Source organism: Micromys minutus (assembly GCF_963924665.1).
Source record: "Micromys minutus genome assembly, chromosome: 6".
In the NCBI taxonomy this organism is placed as follows: domain Eukaryota; kingdom Metazoa; phylum Chordata; class Mammalia; order Rodentia; family Muridae; genus Micromys; species Micromys minutus.
The window spans coordinates 30,627,438-30,646,969 of record NC_137975.1 but is presented as its reverse complement, the minus strand read 5'-3'; the positions used below and the strand labels follow the sequence as shown (position 1 = coordinate 30,646,969).

General features: G+C 35.7%; 1 protein-coding gene across 1 annotated transcript in view; it reads left to right on the top strand.

The window, feature by feature from the left end:
- Positions 1–648: 648 nt before the first annotated feature.
- The window catches only part of LOC308421747 (complement factor H-related protein 4-like), a gene marked incomplete at both ends in the record, with an annotated part of 82,317 nt that continues 63,433 nt past the window's right edge, over positions 649–19,532 (top strand). The window contains one exon of the mRNA XM_080918161.1: positions 649–721. Coding sequence (XP_080774287.1) covers positions 649–721 — 73 coding nt within the window. The remainder of the gene's footprint in view (positions 722–19,532) is intronic.

The window sequence follows — 19,532 nt, the reverse complement described above, 5'->3', positions numbered from 1 at the left end:
GTTTGCAAACTCATAGGAAGAACAATAATATCAACAAACCAGATCCCCCAGAACTCCCCGGGACTAAATCACCAACAAAAGAGTATACAGAGGGAGACCCATGGCTCCAGCCATATATGTAGCAGAGGATTGCATTATCTAGCATCAATAGAAGGACAAGCACTTCATCCTGTGAAGGCTCATATCCCCAGTGTAGGGGAATGTCAGGGTGGGAGTAGATGGTTGTGTGGAGGGAGCACCCTCATAGAAGCAGGAGGAGAGATATGAGAAGGGTTACTAAGAAAAGAGATAACATTTGAAATGTAAACACATAAACTACATAAGAAAAATAAAAGATACGTTGACCTCAGGGAGAAGGGAAAAGGGTAAATGAAATGTATTCTCTCATCTTCCTTTCTGAATAACAATTTGGCTGACTAGGACACTGTCCCCAAAAGTTAATATTTTATTGCTTAATAAATGTAAAATAATTAACTTAATAAAATATTGTGAAAACATTGGTTACTGTTTGTTTTCCCCTCCCTTTTGAACTTTGATATTTACCAAACTGCATGCTAGTAATACACTGAAACTCAATGTTTGTCACAACATTGTTAATGACAAGTTTTCCAGAAGCACCACCACATCTGGAGTTTTAGTCTGTAGAACATGAAGTTCTATACAATTTTGCTCTCAGCCAACATTTATTTAATCATATGGCTTTCTACTGCTAAAGGGGAAGGTAAGTGGAAACAGATTTGAAACATGCATTTTTAAGCCAAATATATATATAATTCCTGTATGTTTATGGGGATTTAAATTTTTCTTTTAACTTTAATACAGCACTATTAATACAAGTATAAACTATAAAGTATTTTATGTAAAAACAAAAAGCATATTGATAGTAAGAAATCTATTTACAGAAATAGTCTCTGATGAGCACTGAAGGAGAAAACTTAAATAAAATGTTTTCTTTTTAGTTCTCTTTGAAAAGTGTGAATAGCCACTAAAATATAATTTAAGCAGAAAAAAGAAATTCATCTTGAAAATATGTAGATGATACATGTAACAAGAAGAATTTTCTAAATAAAATAGCAGCTAAATAAACAAAGTTGTTGAACAGGACAAAGTACACAACAGACTCCAAATATCTCTGGGTCTACGTGAGATTAATTTTATCTTCACAGATTGGGTTTATTTTAAGTTCATAGTATTAAAAAGAGTAAGTTTTTTCCTTTCAATAAAATTATGTTACATCAAATGAAAATATCTTTAATAAGACAAGAATACTGATTTTGTTTTATAAGAAAAGCAACAAAATGCTAACAATTTACTCTATTCTGATTACTCCATGTATATCGTAAGTAGAGACTATGTTACCACTGTATTAACATTGTTTATGGAGAGGACTTAACAGACCTCCCCAATAACTCATAAAGGCACTACATCCAGGAAATGGCAAATGATGCTTTAAGGAAAGAGCTAGATTCTGGAATTTAGTAACTTTGCCTGAATCTGGTTTGACAAAGATTTTATTTTCTCTATTTGTTGTTTTTTAATGTTTCCATATCATGAGATCCTATTTATGTAACTCTTCAGTCCTCACATCATGTTTGTTTTAAAATACACTCTTTCTCATTTTTGTATCTTTTTTACATTTTTATTAAATTGAACAACTTTATTTTAAAAAACAGAGATAAATGTACAGATTTTAAGCATTTTTCATAAAAGTATATGAATACATTTTTGTCATTACTTGATTATTATAAAGGTTTGAGAGTATGACTTAAATCTTACTAGTTACAATGAGCATAAAGTACATGTAAAACAAGAAATAGTCAAAGTTTTCTTGGAGTGTAAAGATTAAGCATAATGGTTTTTCATTTTCTTTTTTTTTTCTTGAACTTCATATAGTCTGTGAATTATTTCTGGGGTGTTCAGAACTTTCTGGGGTTAGTATCCAATTATCAGTGACGGCATATTATGTCTCTTTTTGTGACTCGGTTATCTCACTCAAAATGATATTCTCTAGAGGCATCCATTTTCTTACGAATGTCATAAAGTCATTATTCCTGATAGCTGAGTACTACACCATTGTGTAAATATACCACAATTTTTGTATCCATTCATCTACTGAAGGACATCTAAGTTCTTTCCAGCTTTTCGCTATTATAAATAGGGCTGCTATGAATATTTTGGTGCATTTGTCTTTGTTGTATGTTGGAGTGTCTCTGGAGTATATGCCCAGAAGTGGAATAACTGGGTCTTCAGGTAGTACTATGTCCAATTTTCTGAGGACTCGCCAGACTGATTTCCGGAGAGGTTGTACCAGTTTACAACCCTAACAACAGTGGAGAAGTGTTACTCTTTCTCCTCATGGTTGGTAGCATCTGCTGTCATTGGAATGTTTGATCTTAGCCATTCTTGTTGTTGTAAGGTGTAATATCAGGGTTGTTTTGATTTGCATTTCCCTGATGGCTAATGATGTCAAGAACTTCCTTAGATGCTTCTGAGCCATTCGATATTACTCAATTGAGAACATTTTGTTTAGCTCTGTTCCCCATATTTAATAGAGTTGTGTGATTCTCTGGTGTCTAACTTCTTGAGTTCTTTGTATACCTTGGATATTGGGCCTCTATCAGACATGGGGTTGGTAATGATCTTTTCCCAATCTGTTGGTTGCCATTTTGTTTTCTTGACAGTGTCCTTAGACTTACAGAAACTTTGCAATCTCAATAAGTCCCATTTGTCGATCTTTGATCTTAGATTTGGGGACATTGGTGTTCTGTTCAGGAAAATTTCTCCTGTGCCTATGTGCTCTAAGGTTCTCCCTACTTTCTCATCTAATAGTTTCAATGTATCTGGTTTAATGTGGAGATCTTTGATCCACTTACACTTGAACTTTGTACATGGAAATAAGAAAGGATCAATTTTCATTCTTCTGCATGCTGAGTGCCAGTTGGACCAACACCATTTGTTGAAGAAACTGTCCTTTTTCCATTGAATGTATACAGCTTCTTTGTCAAAAATCAGGTGACCATATATGTGAGGGCTCATTTCTGGTTTGTTTATTCTATTCTATTGATCCATATACCAATATCTGTACCAGTACCATACAGTTTTCAGCACAATGCCTTGTAATATAGCCTAAGGTCAGGGATGGTGATTCCTGCAGATGTTTTCTTGTTGTTGAGAATGTATTTTGATATTCTAGGTTTTTTGTTAATCCACATGAAATTGAACATTGCTCTTTCCAACTCTAAGAAAAATTTGGTTGGACTTTTGATGGGGACTGCATTGAATCTGTAGATTGATTTTGGTAAGATGGCCATTTTTACAATGTTGATCCTACGAATTTATGAGCATGTGAGATCTTTCCTTTTACTGAGATCCTCTTCGATTTTCTTCTTCAGAGATTTTAAGTTCCTGTCATACAGGTATTTCACTTGCTTAGTTAGAGTCACACCAAGTTATTTAATATTGTATGGAACTATTTTGAAGGGTATCCTTTCCCTAATTTTGTCCTCCCCATATATGTCCTTTGAGTAGAGAAAGGCTACTGATTTGAGTTAATTTTATATTCATAAACTTTGCTGAACTTGTTTATCAGCTGTAGAAATTCTCTGGTAGAATTTTTAGGGTCACTTAGGCACACTATCATGTCATCTGCAAACAGTGAAGTTTTTACTTTTTCCTTTCCAATTTGTATCCCTTTTATTTTTATTTGCTGTTTAATTGCTCTTGTTTAATGTATGGAGATTGATTTAAATGGAAGGAGAAGAAAAAGTAGTAACTTTCAGGGTAATTCAACAAGGAGACTTTTTTCCTCAATCAATGACTTCCTCCATCTATATAGTAACAAATATCTTTTCTGTTACTATATTTAAAAAAATCCACTTTTCTGGTGCCCTTAATCTTGTCATTGAAACTGCTGTTTGAGTTCTCTTTGATTTCCCATCCAAGACACCTTTTGTCTACATGTGCAGTTAATTTAATTAGTAGAAAGTAGGTTACTGAAGAAGTAGTTCAATTATGATATAAGTATTTTTCTTTTTTCATTTCTTTTTGGATATTTTATGTACTTACAGTTCCAATGTTATCCCTTTTCTCTTTCCCTCTCCTTCTCCTCTTCCTTCTGAGAAGATGATCACACTCCCAACCATATGCTCCCACCTCATTGCCCTGGCATTCCCCTACACTGAAGAAACAAATCCTCACAGGACCATAGGCTTCTCCTCCTATGGATGCCAGAAAATGTTATCATCTGCTGTTTATGTGACTGGAACCATGGGTCCTCCATGTGTGCTCATTGGTTGGTGTTTTAGTCCTGAGAGCTCTGGGAGGTTTGCCTGGTTGATATAGGTATTGTTCAGATAGGGTTGCAAAAACCTTTCACTCCTTCAGTCCTTTTTCTAGCTTCTCCATTGGGGTTCCTGTGCTCATTCCGATGGTTAGCTGAAAGCATCATCATCTGTATCAGTATGGCTATGGGAGAGCCTCTGAGAAACATCCACACCATGCTCTTTTCAGCAAGCACCTTTTGGCATCAGCAATAGTGACTGGGTTTGGTGGTTGCATGTGAGATGATTCCACAAGGGAGGCTGTCTCTGAAAGAACTTTTCTTCAGTCCCTTCTCCACTCTTTGTCTATGTATTTCTTCCAGTGAGCATTTTGTTCTCCTTTCTTCTAATTTTTCTCCCCCCTCCTGTCATTTCTATTGGATATATATATATATATATATTAAATGGTTTCTCCTTTCCCAGTTTACTCTCCATAAACCCCCTATTACATCCTCCCTACTCCTGCTTCTATGAAGGTTTTCCTTCACCCATCTACCCAACTAGCCCTTCCCATCTCCCTGCCTGAACATTCTCAGTTTGGGTAATTAAGCCTTGGCATGACCGATGGCTTGTCCTCCAATTGACAGGCAACAAGGCCATCCTCTGCTAAAAATGCAGCTGGAGCCATGGGTCCATTTATGTGTAATCTTGTTTAGTTGTTTAGTCCCTGGGAATACTGGTTGTTAGATTGGCATTGTCAGTTTCTTCAGTCCTTTCTCTAACTCCTTCATTAGAGACCCTATTCTTAGTTCAATAGTTGGCTGTGAGAATCCACCTCTGTATTTGTCATGATAAGGCTGAACCTCTCAGAAGACAGCTATATAAGGCTCCTGTTACCATGCACTTCTTGGCTTCAGCATATTGTTTGGGTTTGGTGGCTTTATATGAACTGGATCCCCATGTGGGGCAGTCTCTGGATGGTCTTTCTTTTAGTCTCTGCTCCAAACTTTATTTCTATATTTCCTCCTGAGAATATTTTTATTTCCCCTTCTAAGAAGCTCTGTAGCATCTACACTTTGGTCATCCCTCTTCTTGAGCTTCATATAGTCTGTGTATCTTGGGTATTCTGAGATTTTGGGTTAATATCCACTTATTAGTAAAAGCATACCATGGGTGATTTTGTTTGTTTGTTTGTGACTGGGCTACCTGACTAAGGATGATATTATCTGATTCCATTCATTTGCCTATGGATTTCATGAAGACATTGTTTTTAATAGATGAGTGATAATCTGTTGTGTAATATATCAAATATTCTGTATTCATTTCTCTATTGAAGGACATCTGGATTCTTATCAGCTTTGGGCTATTACAAACAAGGCTCATACATATTTATGTATATGTATATGTAGAAGTATATGTAGATATATATGTATAATGTATGAATACATGAGCATGTGTCCATGAAATACGTTGGAGCAACTTTGGGTATAAGCCCATGAGTGGTAAAGATTGGTCCTCAGTTAATACAATGGCCAATTGTCTGAGGAACCTCCAGACTTATTTCCAAAGTGCTTGAACCAGCTTGCAATCCTACCCAAAATGGAGGAGTGTTCTGCTTTCTCTACATCTTATCAAGCATCTGAGTTTTTGATCAAGTACCTGAGTTTTTGATCTTAGCCATTCTGACTGATGTGAGGTGGAATTTAATGCTTGTCTTAATTTGTATGTCCCCTTTGACTCAGAATGTTGAACATTTAATTAGGGGTTTCTGAACAAATCAGTTCTCCTGAGCAAATTAGTTGAGAATTCTTTGGTTAACTCTCTACCCCACGTTTTAATAGAATTACTTGGTTCTCTGGAGTCTAATTTACTGAGTTCTTTTTATGTATTGGATATATCTTAGATGATAAACATCTTCTAATCTGTGGGTTGTTGTTTTGTCCTCTTAACAGTGTCCTTTACTTTCAGAAGCTTTGCAATTTTGTGAAGTGCCATTTGTAGATTCTCTTTTAAAATCTTTTTAAATTGGATATTTCTGATATTTACATTTCAAATGTAATCCCCTTTCCCTCTAGTCCCATTCCCTCTCCTCTCCCCTTATCTCCATGAAGGTGCTCCCACTCCTAACCACCCTATCCCACCTCAGAGTTTAGCATTCCCCTACACTGGGAAAAAAAGCTTTAATTGGACCAAATCTTTCTTCTTCCATTGATACCAGAGAATTCTATTATGTGATACATATGCAACTGAAGCCATGGATCTCTAAATGCATACTCATTTGTTGGTGTTTTATTCCTGGGGGAGGGGAGGGGAGTTGGTTGGTTGATAGTGCTTTCAATGTGGTTGCAGACCCTTTCATTCCTTCAGTCCTTTCTCTTGCTAGTTCATTGGTGTCCCCATGTTCAGTCTTATGTTTAGCTACAAGCATCCTCATCTGTATCAGTATGACTCTGGCAGAGCCTCTGAAGAGGCATCCATATCAGGTTCCTGCCAGGAAGGACTTCTTTGTAACAGCAATAGTGACTGGACTTAGTTGCTGCGTATGGGATAGATATTCTGGTAAGGCAGTCTATGGATGATTTTTCTTCAATACCTGCTCCTCTATTAGTCCTGCATTTTTTCCTGAATGTTGTGTTCTCCCTTCCAAGAAGTGCTAATGCATCCACATTTCGGCCTTCCCTCATTTTACACTTCATAAGGTATGTGAATAGTTTCATAGGTATTCTGAGCTTTTAAGCCTAGTATATACATATAAGTACATACCATGAATAATCTTTTGTAACTGGGTTGCTTCACTCAGGATAATAGCTTCTACTTCAATCCATTTGCCTAGTAATTTCATAATCTTGTTGTTTTTAAAAGCTGAGTAGTACTCCATTGTGTAATATACTACACTTTTTGTATCCATTCCTCTGTTGAAGGACATCTTGGTTCTTTCCAGCTTCTGACTATTATAAATAAGGCTGCTATGAACATGGTAGGGCATGTGTCCTTGTTATATGTTATGACCAATTTTCTAAGGAACCTTCACACTGATATTCAGAGGGTTGTACCAGCTTGCAATCCCAATAATCATAAAGAGCCTTCCTCTTTTTCCACATCCTTGCCATATCTACTGTTACCTGAGGTTTTGATCTTAGCCATTCTGACAGGTGTCAGATAGACTCTCAGTGTTGTTTTGATTTACATTTCCCTGATGACTAGGGATGTTGAGCATTTCTTTAGGTGCTTCTCAGTCATTCTGTATTCTTCAGTTGGAAATTCTTTGTTTAGTTCTGTACTTTATTTTTATAAATAGAAATATTTGATTCTCTAAAGTCTAATTTCAAGAATTCTTTGAATATATTGGATTTTGGCCCTGTATCAGATGTAGTGTTAGTAAAGATCTTTTATCAACCTGTTGGTTGCCATTTTGTCCTTTTGAGAGTATCCTTTGCCTTACACAAGCTTCACACTTTTATGAATTGTTTTTTTTTTTTTTTTTTTTTTTTTTTTTGAAATGGTCCCAATTGTTGATTCTTGATCTTAGAGCAAAATCCATTGGAGTTCTGTTCATGAAAATTTCCCCTGTGCTTGTGTGTTCTAAGCCTTATCCCACTTCCCCTTCTATTTATTTCAGTGTACCTGGTTTTAGGTGGAGATCCTTGATCCATTTGGACTTGAGCTTTGTACAAAAAGAGAAGAATGGATCAATTTGTATTTTTCTACATGCTGACTGCCTGATGAGCCTGCACCACTTGTGGAAAATGATTTTTCCACCCATTGGACTTTTCTTTTTACCTCCTTTGTCAATGTTTAAGAGACCATAGATGTATGAATTCATTTCTGGGTTTCCAGCTCTATTCCATTGATCAGGTGCCTGTCACTGTACCTAGTCCATGCAGTATTTATTATGATTGATCTGTAATACAGCTTAAAGTGAAGAATGGTGAATTCCTCCAAAATTTTTTATTATTGAAAATAGTTTTTGGTATCTTCAGGTTTTTTGTCATTGAAAATAAATTTGCAAATTTCTCTTTCAAAATCTCTGAAGAATTGAGTTGAAATTTTCATGGGGATTGCATTGAATCTCTAGATTGGTTTTGGCAACATGGCCATTTTGTTTCCTATATTAAGCCTGCTAATCTATGAGCATGGAAGATCTTTCTATCTCTAAGACCTTCTTCAATTTCTTTTTTCAGGTATTTTAATTATTGTCCTACAGATCTATCACTTGCTTGCTTAATTTTTATATTATTTGTGAATATTTAGAAAGGTGAAATTTCTCTAATTTTTTTCTCCTTCTAGCCTTTGAGTAGAGAAAGGCTACTGATCTGAGTTGATTTTATATCCAGAAACTTTGCTGAAGTTGTTGATCAGGTTTAGGAGTTCTCTGGTGATATTTTTGTGGTTACTTAATTATAATATCATATCATCTAAAAAAAGTGGTATCTTGACTTCTTCCTTTCCTATTTGTATCTCTTTGACCTCCATTTTTTTTTTGTCTAATTGCTCTGGCTAAGACTTACATTACTGTGTTGAAGAGGACGGTGGAGACTGGATAGCCTTATCTAGCCTCTGATTTTAGTGGTATTGCTTCACATGTCTCTCCATTTAGTTTGAAGTTGGTTACTGGTTTGCTGTATATTGCTTTTACTATGTTTAGGTATGGGCCTTGAATTCCTGATCTTTCAAAGACTTTTATCATGAAGAGGTGTTAAATTTTGACAAATGCATTCTGAGTATCTAATGAGATGATCATGTTTTCCCCTCTTTTGAGTTTGTATACACACACACACACACACACACACACACACACACACACACATATATATATATATATATATATATATATATACATAAAGTGGATTATGTTGATAGATTTCTATATATTGAACAATCACTGCACCCCTTAGATGAAGCCTATTTGAATTTGATATGATTCTTTCTAACTCTATGAAGAAATAATCTAGAACTTTAATGAGGATCTTCTTCAATTACTTTCTACAAACACATGAAATTCTTGTCATACATATCTTTTACTTGGTTGATTAGAGTTACATGAAAGAACTTTATATTGTCTGTGAGTATTGTTAAGGGTGTCAATTCCCTAATTTCTTTCTCAGCCTGTTTATCTTTTGAGTAGAGGAAGGCTACTGATTTGTTTTAGTTAATTTTACATCCAACCACTTTGCTGAAGGTATTTATTAGCAGTAGGAATCCTCTGGTGGAATTTTTGAGGTCATTTAACAATATTATCATCTGTAAAAAGTGATATTTGAGTTGTTTCTTTCTAAAATATATTTCTTTGAATTCTCTTGTTGTCTAATTGTTCTGGATAAGCCTTCTAGTTTTATAGTAAATGGGTAGGGAGAGATTGGGCAGACTTTTGTAGTCATTGAGTTTAGTGGGATGGATTGTAGTTTTTCTCTACTGAGGTTAATATTGGCTACTGGTTTGGAGTATATTGCTTTTACTTTATTTAGGTATGGACCTTGCATTGCTGCACTTTCCAAGACTTTATCATGAACAGGCATTAATTTTTCTCAAAATCTTTCTCAGTATCTAATGAGATGATCATGGGTATTTTTTTCTTCAGTTTGTTTATATAGTGGATTATGTTAGTGGAATTTTGTACAGTGAAACCTATATGATCATGTGATGTGTTCTTGGATTCTGTTTGTAAGAATTTCATTGAGTATTTTTGCATTATTGTTCTTCAGAACAAATTGTTCTGAAGTTCTTTTTCTTTTAGGGTCATTGCGTGATTTAGTTATGACTGTAATTGTGGCTACAAAGAATGAGTTGGGTAGTAATTCTTCTGTTTCCATTTTATGTATTATTTTGTAGAGTATCAGTATTCAGTCTTCTATGAAAGTCTGATAGAATTCTGCACTGAACCCATCTTGTCCTGGGCTTATTAATTAATTAATTAATTTGAATGAAAGGATTTTGATGACTGCTTATATTTTAGTAGAGCTCATGGAAATGTTTAGATAGTTTATCTGATCCTTTTTAAACTTTGGTATCTAGTATCTGTCTAGGAAGTTGTCCATTTTCTCTAGATTTTTTAATTTTGTTTGTAGTAGGATCTGATGATTTCTTGAAATCCCTCACTTTCTGATTATATCACTCCTTTTATTTATGATTATGTTACTTTGGATATACTATGTGCCCTTTAGTTAGTCTGACAAAAAGTTTATCAATACTGTTGATTTTCTCAAAGAGCCAGCTCCTGGTTTTATTGATCTTTTGTATAGTTCTTTTTGTTATTAATTGGTTAATTTCTGCTCTGAGTTTTATTATTTCCTACCATCTACTCCTCTTGGGTGTATCTACTTCTTGTTGTTCTAGGGCTTTCAGGTACTTATCATACTTCTAGTGTATGTTCTCTCCAATTTCTTTTTTGGAGACACTCAAAGTTATGAGTTTTCTTCTTAGTACTGCTTTCATTGCATTGCATAAGTTTGGTTATGTTGTGCCTTCATTTTTGTTAAATTCTAAAAAAATCCTTCATTTCTTTCTTTATTTAGTCCTGGCCCATGTTTTCATTTGGTAGATCATTGTTCAACTTCCAAGTGTATGTGAGCTTTTTGTTGTTATTTTTGTTATTGAAGCCTTAATCTATGGAGGTCAAATAGGATGTATCAGAGTATTCAATCTTGTGTCTGTTGAGCCCTGTTTTGTGACCGACTATATGATCAGATTTGGAAAAGGTACCATGAGGTATTGAGAAGAAGGTATATTCTTTTGTTTTAGGATGATATGTTATATAGAGATCTGTTGAATCTATTTGGTTCTTAACCTCTACTAGTTTCACTCTATTTCTGTTAATTTTTTCTTCCATTATAGTCCATCGATAAAAGTGGGGTGTTGTAGATTCTCAGTTTTATTGTGTGTGGTGCAGTATATATTTGAGCTATTGTAGCGTTTCTTTTAAAAATGTGGATTCCCTTGTATTTGAAAAATAGATGTTCAAGATTGACAGGACTTCTTCATAGATTTTCCTGTGATGAGTAAAAATTGTTCTTTCTTATCTTTTTTGATAACTTATTGAAAATATATTTTATTAAACATTAGAATTCTTACTCCAGCTTGTTTCTGGGGAAAACTTGTTTGAAAATTTTTTCCCAGAATTTTACTTTGGAATAGTGTCTGTCTTTGTCGCTAAGTTTCCTGTATGCATCAAAATGCTGGGCACTGTTTATGTGTCCACTCTGATAGTCTATCTTTTTATTGGGAAATTGAGTTCATTCATGTTAAGAGATATTAAGGGTAGAGGCTGAGCAACTGGTGGGTGGGAGGACCTGAGCTTCCGGGGAGCAGAGAAATCTCTGCGGAGTGCACACTGAAAGTGCACACCCGACCTTGCCCTGCACTGCCTTGCCCGATCAAGCGATTGGGAACAGAAAATTAGAACTTCTGTTTCCACCCGGAGGCGACTTCAGGACGCAGAGTGGAGCCTGGCCCATCTGCCACCCGGAATAGCGACTCATAGAGGCTGAGCAACTGGTGGGTGGGAGACCTGGGCTGCCGGGGAACAGAGAGATCTCTGCGGAGTGCACACTGAAAGTGCACAACCTAACTTGCCCTGCCCTGCCGTGCCTGATCCAGCAACCAGAAACAGAACATTAGAACTTCTGCTCACACCCGCCACTCTGAGGCATAAAACAGGGCTCAGATCATCTGACACCTGGACGAGTGGGGAACCAGGGACACAGAAAAGATACAAGGGAAAGGGAAGAACATATCACTGACAACAAAATGGCAAGAGGAAAGAGAAAGAGTATATCCCAAAGAAACCAAGACAATCTAGCAACACGAGAACCAAGCTCTCCATAACAGCAAACATCGGAATTGCAAACACTCCAGAAAAAGAAGACACAGACCTGAAATCATACCTCAAGATGCTAATAGAGATACTTAAACAAGAAAGAAATGAAAAGCAAAAAGATTCAGAAGATTTTAAAGAAAAAACAGGAAAAACACTCAAAGAACTCAAAGAACTAGAGGAAAACAGAACCAAAGAAATAAAGAAATGGAAGAGGGAAGTTAAAACAGAAATTGACACAATAAAGAAAACGCTAAAAGAGATAACCCTAGAGTCAGAACACCAAAAAAAGAAATCAGGAATCACAGAAGCAAGCATTTCCAATAGATTACAAGAGATCAAAGAGAAAATCTCGGGGGCAGAAGACAACATTGCAAACATAGAAAAAACAGCCAGAGAAGATGCAAAAAACAAAAAGCTCCTAACCCAAAATGTCCAGAAAATCCAAGACACAATGAAAAGACCGAACCTAAGAATAATAGGAATAGAAGAGGGAGAAAAGTATCAACTAAAAGGCACAGTAAAAATATTCAACAAAATCATAGAAGAAAACTTCCCTACCCTCAAGAATAAGATGACCATGAGCATAAAAGAAGACTTCAGAACTCCAAATAGGATGGACTAGAAAAGAAATACCTCCCAACACATAATAGTAAAAACATCAAGTGCCCAAAGTAAAGAAAGAATACTAAAAGCAGTAAGGGGAAAAGGTCAGGTAACATATAAAGGCACACCAATCAGACTCACACCTGATTTCTAAACAGAGACTATGAAAGCTAGAAGAGCCTGGACAGACATCATACACTCCTTAAGAGAGCACAAGTGCCAGCCCAAGCTGCTATACCCAGCAAAACTATCAATCACCATCGATGGAGAGATGAAGATATTTCAAGACAAATCAAAAATCACACAATATCTGACAACAAACCCAGCATTACAATGAATTATAGGTGAAAAACTCAATACATTGAGAAAAAATACAGCCTAGTAAAAACAAGAAAACTCCTATACAAGAAATCTAAAAGAAGAAAAAAACACAGACACAACTCAACCCAAAAAAGCAATAATGGCACGCAACAGAAACAACTATTCCTTGATATCTATTAACATAAATGGTCTCAACTCCCCAATAAAGAGACATAGACTATTAGACTGGATACATAAACAAAATCCAGCATTTTGATGCATACAGGAAACTCATCTCAGAGACAGAGACAGACACTATCTCAGAGTAAAAGGGTGGGAAAAAAACTTCCAAGCAAACAGCTCCAAGAAGCAAGCTGGAGTGGCTATTCTAATATCAAATAAAGTAAATTTCCAACCAAAAGTTATCAAAAAAGATAAGGAAGGACACTTTTTACTCATTACCGAGGAAATCTGTCAGGAGGAACTCTCAATCCGTAACATATATGCTCCAAATAAAAAATCACCCACATTCATAAAAGAAACCCTACTATAGCTCAAAAAATACATTTCACCCCACACAATAATAGTGGGAGACTTTAATGCCTCAGTCTCACCAATGGACAGATCAGGGAAACAGAAACAGAATAAGGACACTGCAAACCTAGCAGAGAATTTTAACAAACTAGAATTAATAGATATATACAGAACATAATATCATGAAGTAAAAGAATACACCTTCTTCTCACCACCCCATGGCACCTTCTCTAAAATTGACCACATAATTGGACACAGAACGAGCCTTCATCGATATAAGAAGATTGAAATACTCCCATTCAACCTCTCAGATCACCATGGTCTACGGCTGGTCTTTAACAACAACAAAGACAACAAAAAGCCCACATACACATGGAAACTAAACAACGCTCTGTTAAAGGATAGCAGGGTCAAAGAGGAAATAAATAAAGAAATTAAGGATTTTCTAGAATTCAATGAAAACGAAAACACAACATACCCAAACCTATGGGATGCAATGAAAGCAGTATTGAGAGGAAAACTCATAGCCCTAAGTGCTTCCAAAAAGAAACTGGAGAGAGCTTACATCAGCAACCTAACAGCACAGCTAAAAGCCGTAGAACAAAAGGAAGCAGATATACCCAAAAAGAGTAGATGGCAAGAAATAATCAAAATTAGGGCAGAAATAAACCAAATAGAAACAAAAAGAACCATTGAAAAAATCAACAAAACAAAGAGTTGGTTCTTTGAGAAAATCAAAAAAATTGATAAACCCCTAGCCAGACTAACTAGAGGGCAAAGAGAGATTATCCAAATTAACAAAATCAGAAATGAAAGTGGCTACATAACAACTGAAAATGAGAAAATTCAAGAAATCATCAGATCCTACTACAAAAACTTATACTCCACAAAATTGGAAAATCTGGAGGAAATGGATGAATTCCTAGACAGATACAAGGTCCCAAAGTTAAACCAGGACCAACGAAACCATCTAAATAACGCTATAACACCTAAAAAAATAGAAGAAGTCATCAAAAGCCTCCCAACCAAAAAAAGCCCAGGTCCAGACGGGTTCAGTGCAGAATTTTATCAGACATTTATTGAGGATATAACACCAATACTCACCAAACTATTCCAAAAGATAGAATCGAATGGAATATTACCCAACTCATTTTTTGAGGCTACAATAACCCTCGTACCTAAACCACACAAAGACCATACAAGTAAAGAGAACTTCAGACCAATCTCACTTATGAACATTGATGCAAAAATACTCAACAAAATCCTTGCAAACCGAATCCAAGAACACATCAAAACGATCATTCATCATGACCAAGTAGGCTTCATCCCTGGGATGCAGGGATGGTTTAACATAAGGAAATCCATCAACAAAATCCACCATATAAACAAACTCAAAGACCAAAAAAAAAAAAAAAAGCATTTGATAAAATCCAGCACCCCTTCATGTAAAAAGTCCTCGAATGAACAAGAATCCAAGGCCCATACTTAAACAAAATAAAAGCAATATACAGCAATCCAACAGCCAACATCAAACTTAATGTCGAGAAACTTGAAGCAATCCCACTAAAATCAAGAACTCGACAAGGCTGCCCACTCTCCCCCTACCTATTCAACATAGTACTGGAAGTCTTGACTGGATCAATTAGACAGCAAAAGGGGATCAAGGTGATACAAATCTGAAAGGGAGAGATAAAAACATCCTCCTTTGCCGATGACATGATACTGTACTTGAGTGACCCCAAAAATTCTACCAGATAACTCCTACAGCTAATAAACAAGTTCAGCAAATTGGCTGGATACAAAATTAACTCAAACAAATCAGTAGCCTTCCTATACTCAAAGGACAAACATGTGGAGAAAGAAATTAGGGGAAAATGTATCCTACACAATCCTTACAAAAACTATGAAATACCTTGGTGTGACTCTAACTAAGCAAGTGAAGGACCTGTATGACAAGAACTTCAAACCTCTAAAGAAAGAAATTGAGGAGGATCTCAGAAAATGAAAAGATCTCCCATGCTCATTTATTGGAAAAATCAACATCTTAAAAATGGCCATCCTACCAAAAACAATCTACAGATTCAATGCAATTCCCATCAAAATTCCAACCCAGTTCTTCATGGAATTGAAAAGGTCAATGTGCAATTTCATATGGAATAACAAAAGACCTAGAATAGAGAAATCCATCCTCAACAACAAAAAACATCTGCGGGAATCACTATCCCTGACCTCAAGCTATATTACAAGGCAATTGTGCTGAAAACTGCATGGTACTGGTACAGAAATAGGCATGTGGATCAATGGAATAAAATAGAAGATCCAGAAATGAGCCCTCATGTATATGGTCACCTGATCTTTGACAAAGGAGCAGTAAACATTCAATGGAAAAAGGACAGCCTATTCAACAAATTGTGCTGGTCCTACTGGCACTCAGCATGCAAAAGAATGAAAATAGACCCGTTCTTATCTCCTTGTACAAAGCTCAAGTGTAAGTGGATCAAAGATCTCCACATTAAAGCAGATACACTGAAACTATTAGATGAGAAAGTAGGGAAAACCTTAGAACACATAGGCACAGGAGAAAATTTCCTGAACAAAACACCAATGGCTCAAGCTCTAAGGTCAAAGATTAACAAATGGAACTTAATGAGATTGCAAAGTTTCTATAAGGCTAAGGACATTGTCAGGAAAACAAAACAGCAACCAACAGAATGAAAAAAGATCTTTACCAACACCACATCAGATAGAGGCCTAATATCCAAGGTGTACAAGGAACTCAAAAAGCTAGACACCAGAGAATCAAATAACCCTATTAAAAATGGGGAAGAGAGCTAAACAAAATGTTTTTAGTTGAGGAACCCGGAATGGCCTAGAAACATCTGAGGAAGTGCTCCACATCCTTAGCCATCAGGGAAATGCAAATCAAAACAACCCTGAGATTCTACCTCACACCATTCAGATTGGCCAAGATCCAAAACTCAGATGACAGCAGATGCTGGCGAGGCTGTGGAGAAAGAGGAACACTTCTCCACTGTTGGTGGGGTTGCAAACTAATACAACCATTCTGGAAATCAGTTTGGCGATAATTCAGAAAATTTGATATAGTACTACCTGAAGACCCAGCTATTCCACGTCTGGGCATATACCCCAGAGCACTTTAATACACAACAAAGATATATGCACCACAATGTTCATAGCGGCTCTATGTATAATAGCCAGAAGCTGGAAGGAACCCAGATGTCCTTCAGAAGATGAATGGATACAAAAATTGTGGTACATATACACAAAGGAATACTACTCAGCCACCAGAAAAAAATGACTTAACCAAATTCTTAAGAAAATGGCTGCATCTAGAGAATATCATCCTGAGTGAGATAACTCAGTCACAAAAGAACAGACATAATATGCAGTCACTGATAGTGGGATGCTAACCCCAGAGGCTTGCACTCCCCCAGAAACAACTCACAGACTGTATGAAGTCCAAGAAATAAAGAAAACAAAACAAAACAAAAAATATTTACAAAACAAGAAAACTTTAACTATTTCCATGTTACATTTTGTTTTACATGTACTTTAGCTCATTTTAACTATTAAGTTTTCAAGGCATACAACCAAACCTTGAAAAAAATCAAGTACTGACTAAAAAATATATTCATATAGTTTTATATAAAAATTAAGTTAAAATCTGAAAAAAGTACTGACAAAAAATGTATAATTTTAAGCAAAAAAATGTTTAAAATTTGTACATTTATCTTTGTTTTGTAAAATAAAGTTGTTTAAAAAATAAAATAAAATTGGATTCAGAAAAAAAAGAGATATTAAGAAATAGTAATTTTTTTGGTGTGGTTAGAGGTAAAATTATGTTGTGTGCTGTTTTACTTTTGCTTTGTTTCAAAAGATCATTTTTTGCTTTTCCTAGGGTGTAGTTTTCTACCTTGTGTTAGAGCTTTACATCCATTATCCTTTGTAGGCCTGGGTTTGTAGACAGACATTGTGTAATTTGGTTTTGTCCTGGAGCATCTTGGTATCTCCATCTATCTTAATTGAGAGATTTGCTGAGTATAGTAGCCTGGGCTAGCATTTCTATTCTCTTAGGTTCTGTATGACATCTGTCCAGGATCTTTTAGCACTCATAATCTCTGTTGAGACATCTTGTGTGATTCTCTTTGGTGTGTTTATGTTACTTGTCCTTTATCCCTCACTACTTTTAGTGTTCTTTGTTTTAAACATTAGTTTTTCTGACTATTATATGTCAAGCAGAGTTTATTTTCTGATCCAATTTATTTGGGGTTCTGTAGGCTTCATGTATGTTCATGATCTACTCTATCTTTAGGTTAGGGGAGATTTCTTCTATGATTTTATTGAAGATATTTAGTGGGCCTATTAGTTAGAAGTCTTCACTCTATTCTACACCTATTATCCTTAGGTTTGGTCTTTCATTGTGTGCCAATTATCCTGGATGTTTTGGGTTAGGAGCTTTTAGATTTTTGCATTATCTCTGAACTCCGTGTCATTGTTCCCTATCTTATCTTCTGCCCCTGAGATCTTCTCTTCCATCACTTGTAGTCTGTTGTTGATACCTGCATCTGTGTCTCCTGATTTCTCTCCTATGCTTTTATCTCAAGGGTTGTCTCTTTCTGTGATTTCTTTATTGTTTCTATTTATTTTCAATTTCTACACCTGATGGCTATGCTTTCCTATAGCTGTTTAAGTGTTTTTTGTCTTTTTCTTTAAGGGCTTCTGCTTGCTTACATGTGTTCTTTTGTATTTCTTTAAGTAAGTTATTTATGTGATTCCCAAAAATGTCCTTTATCATCATAAAGTATGGTTAAGTCTATATCTTGCTTTTCCGGTGTTTTGGGATATTTTCTACTTGCTGTGGTGGAAGAACTAATTTCTGATGTTACTAGGATGTTTTGGTTTCCATTACTTAGGTTCTTTCATTGAATCTTGCCATCTTGTTATCTTTGATTTTAGGTGATCTTGTCTCTGACTTGAACTATCCAGTGGGTCTGTGGGTCCATGGATTCAGGAGGCAGATTGCCCCTGGATCTTAAGTTCTCTGCAAGCAGGCAGGGTGTCCTTATGGAGGTGGCCCAGCTCTGTCTCTGGGACTTACAGACTGTTCCCAGAAAGCCTTGTCCTACTGAGACATGTGGTCTCTCGCTTGATATTCAGTGATGAGGAAATGGGGGACTCTCCTGTGGGTTCATGTAGGTGAGATCTTCTGATGCTCTTCTGGGTTCTCAGTAGTCTGTTGGCAGGCCCAGAGTACTGATGGTGGTGACAGGAATTTTGTATGTTTTAAAACAAAAATTTCAGTGAAATAATTTAACTTATTGATGTCATGTGAAAATTATGATGCTCAAAATTGTTAAAGAAGAACATTTAGGATTAAAAAATTACAGTTTTTTTTACCAGAACATCACATAAGTTTATTTTAGATGTAACAGCAACATTAAAATTGACAAGTTTAATTCTTTTTTAAAAAATTTTAATTGAAGAACTTTATTTTAAAAAACAAAGATAAATGTACAGATTTTAAGCATCTTTGTATAAAAGTATACAAATACATTTTTGTCAGTGCTTGGATTTTTTTTAAAGGTGTGATAGTGTACATTAAGATCTTACTAGTTACAATGAACATAAAGTACATGTAAAACAGAATGTAACCTGGAATTAGTCAAACTTTTCTTGATGTGTAAGGATTAAGCATAATGGTTTTTCCTTTTCTTTTTTTTTCTTTTCTAGAACTTCATATAGACTGTGAGTTGTTTCTGTAGAGTTCAGAGCTTTCTGGAGTTAGTATCCAATTATCAGTGACTGCATATTATGTCTGTTCTTTTGTGACTGGGCAATTCCTTAGAAAATTGGGCATAGTACTACCTGAAGACCTAGTTATTCCACTTCTGGGCATATAGCCCAGAGAAGCTACAACATACAACAAAGACACATGCACCACAATGTTCATAGCAGCTCTATTTATAATAGCCTGAAGATGGAAAGAACTGGATATCATTCAG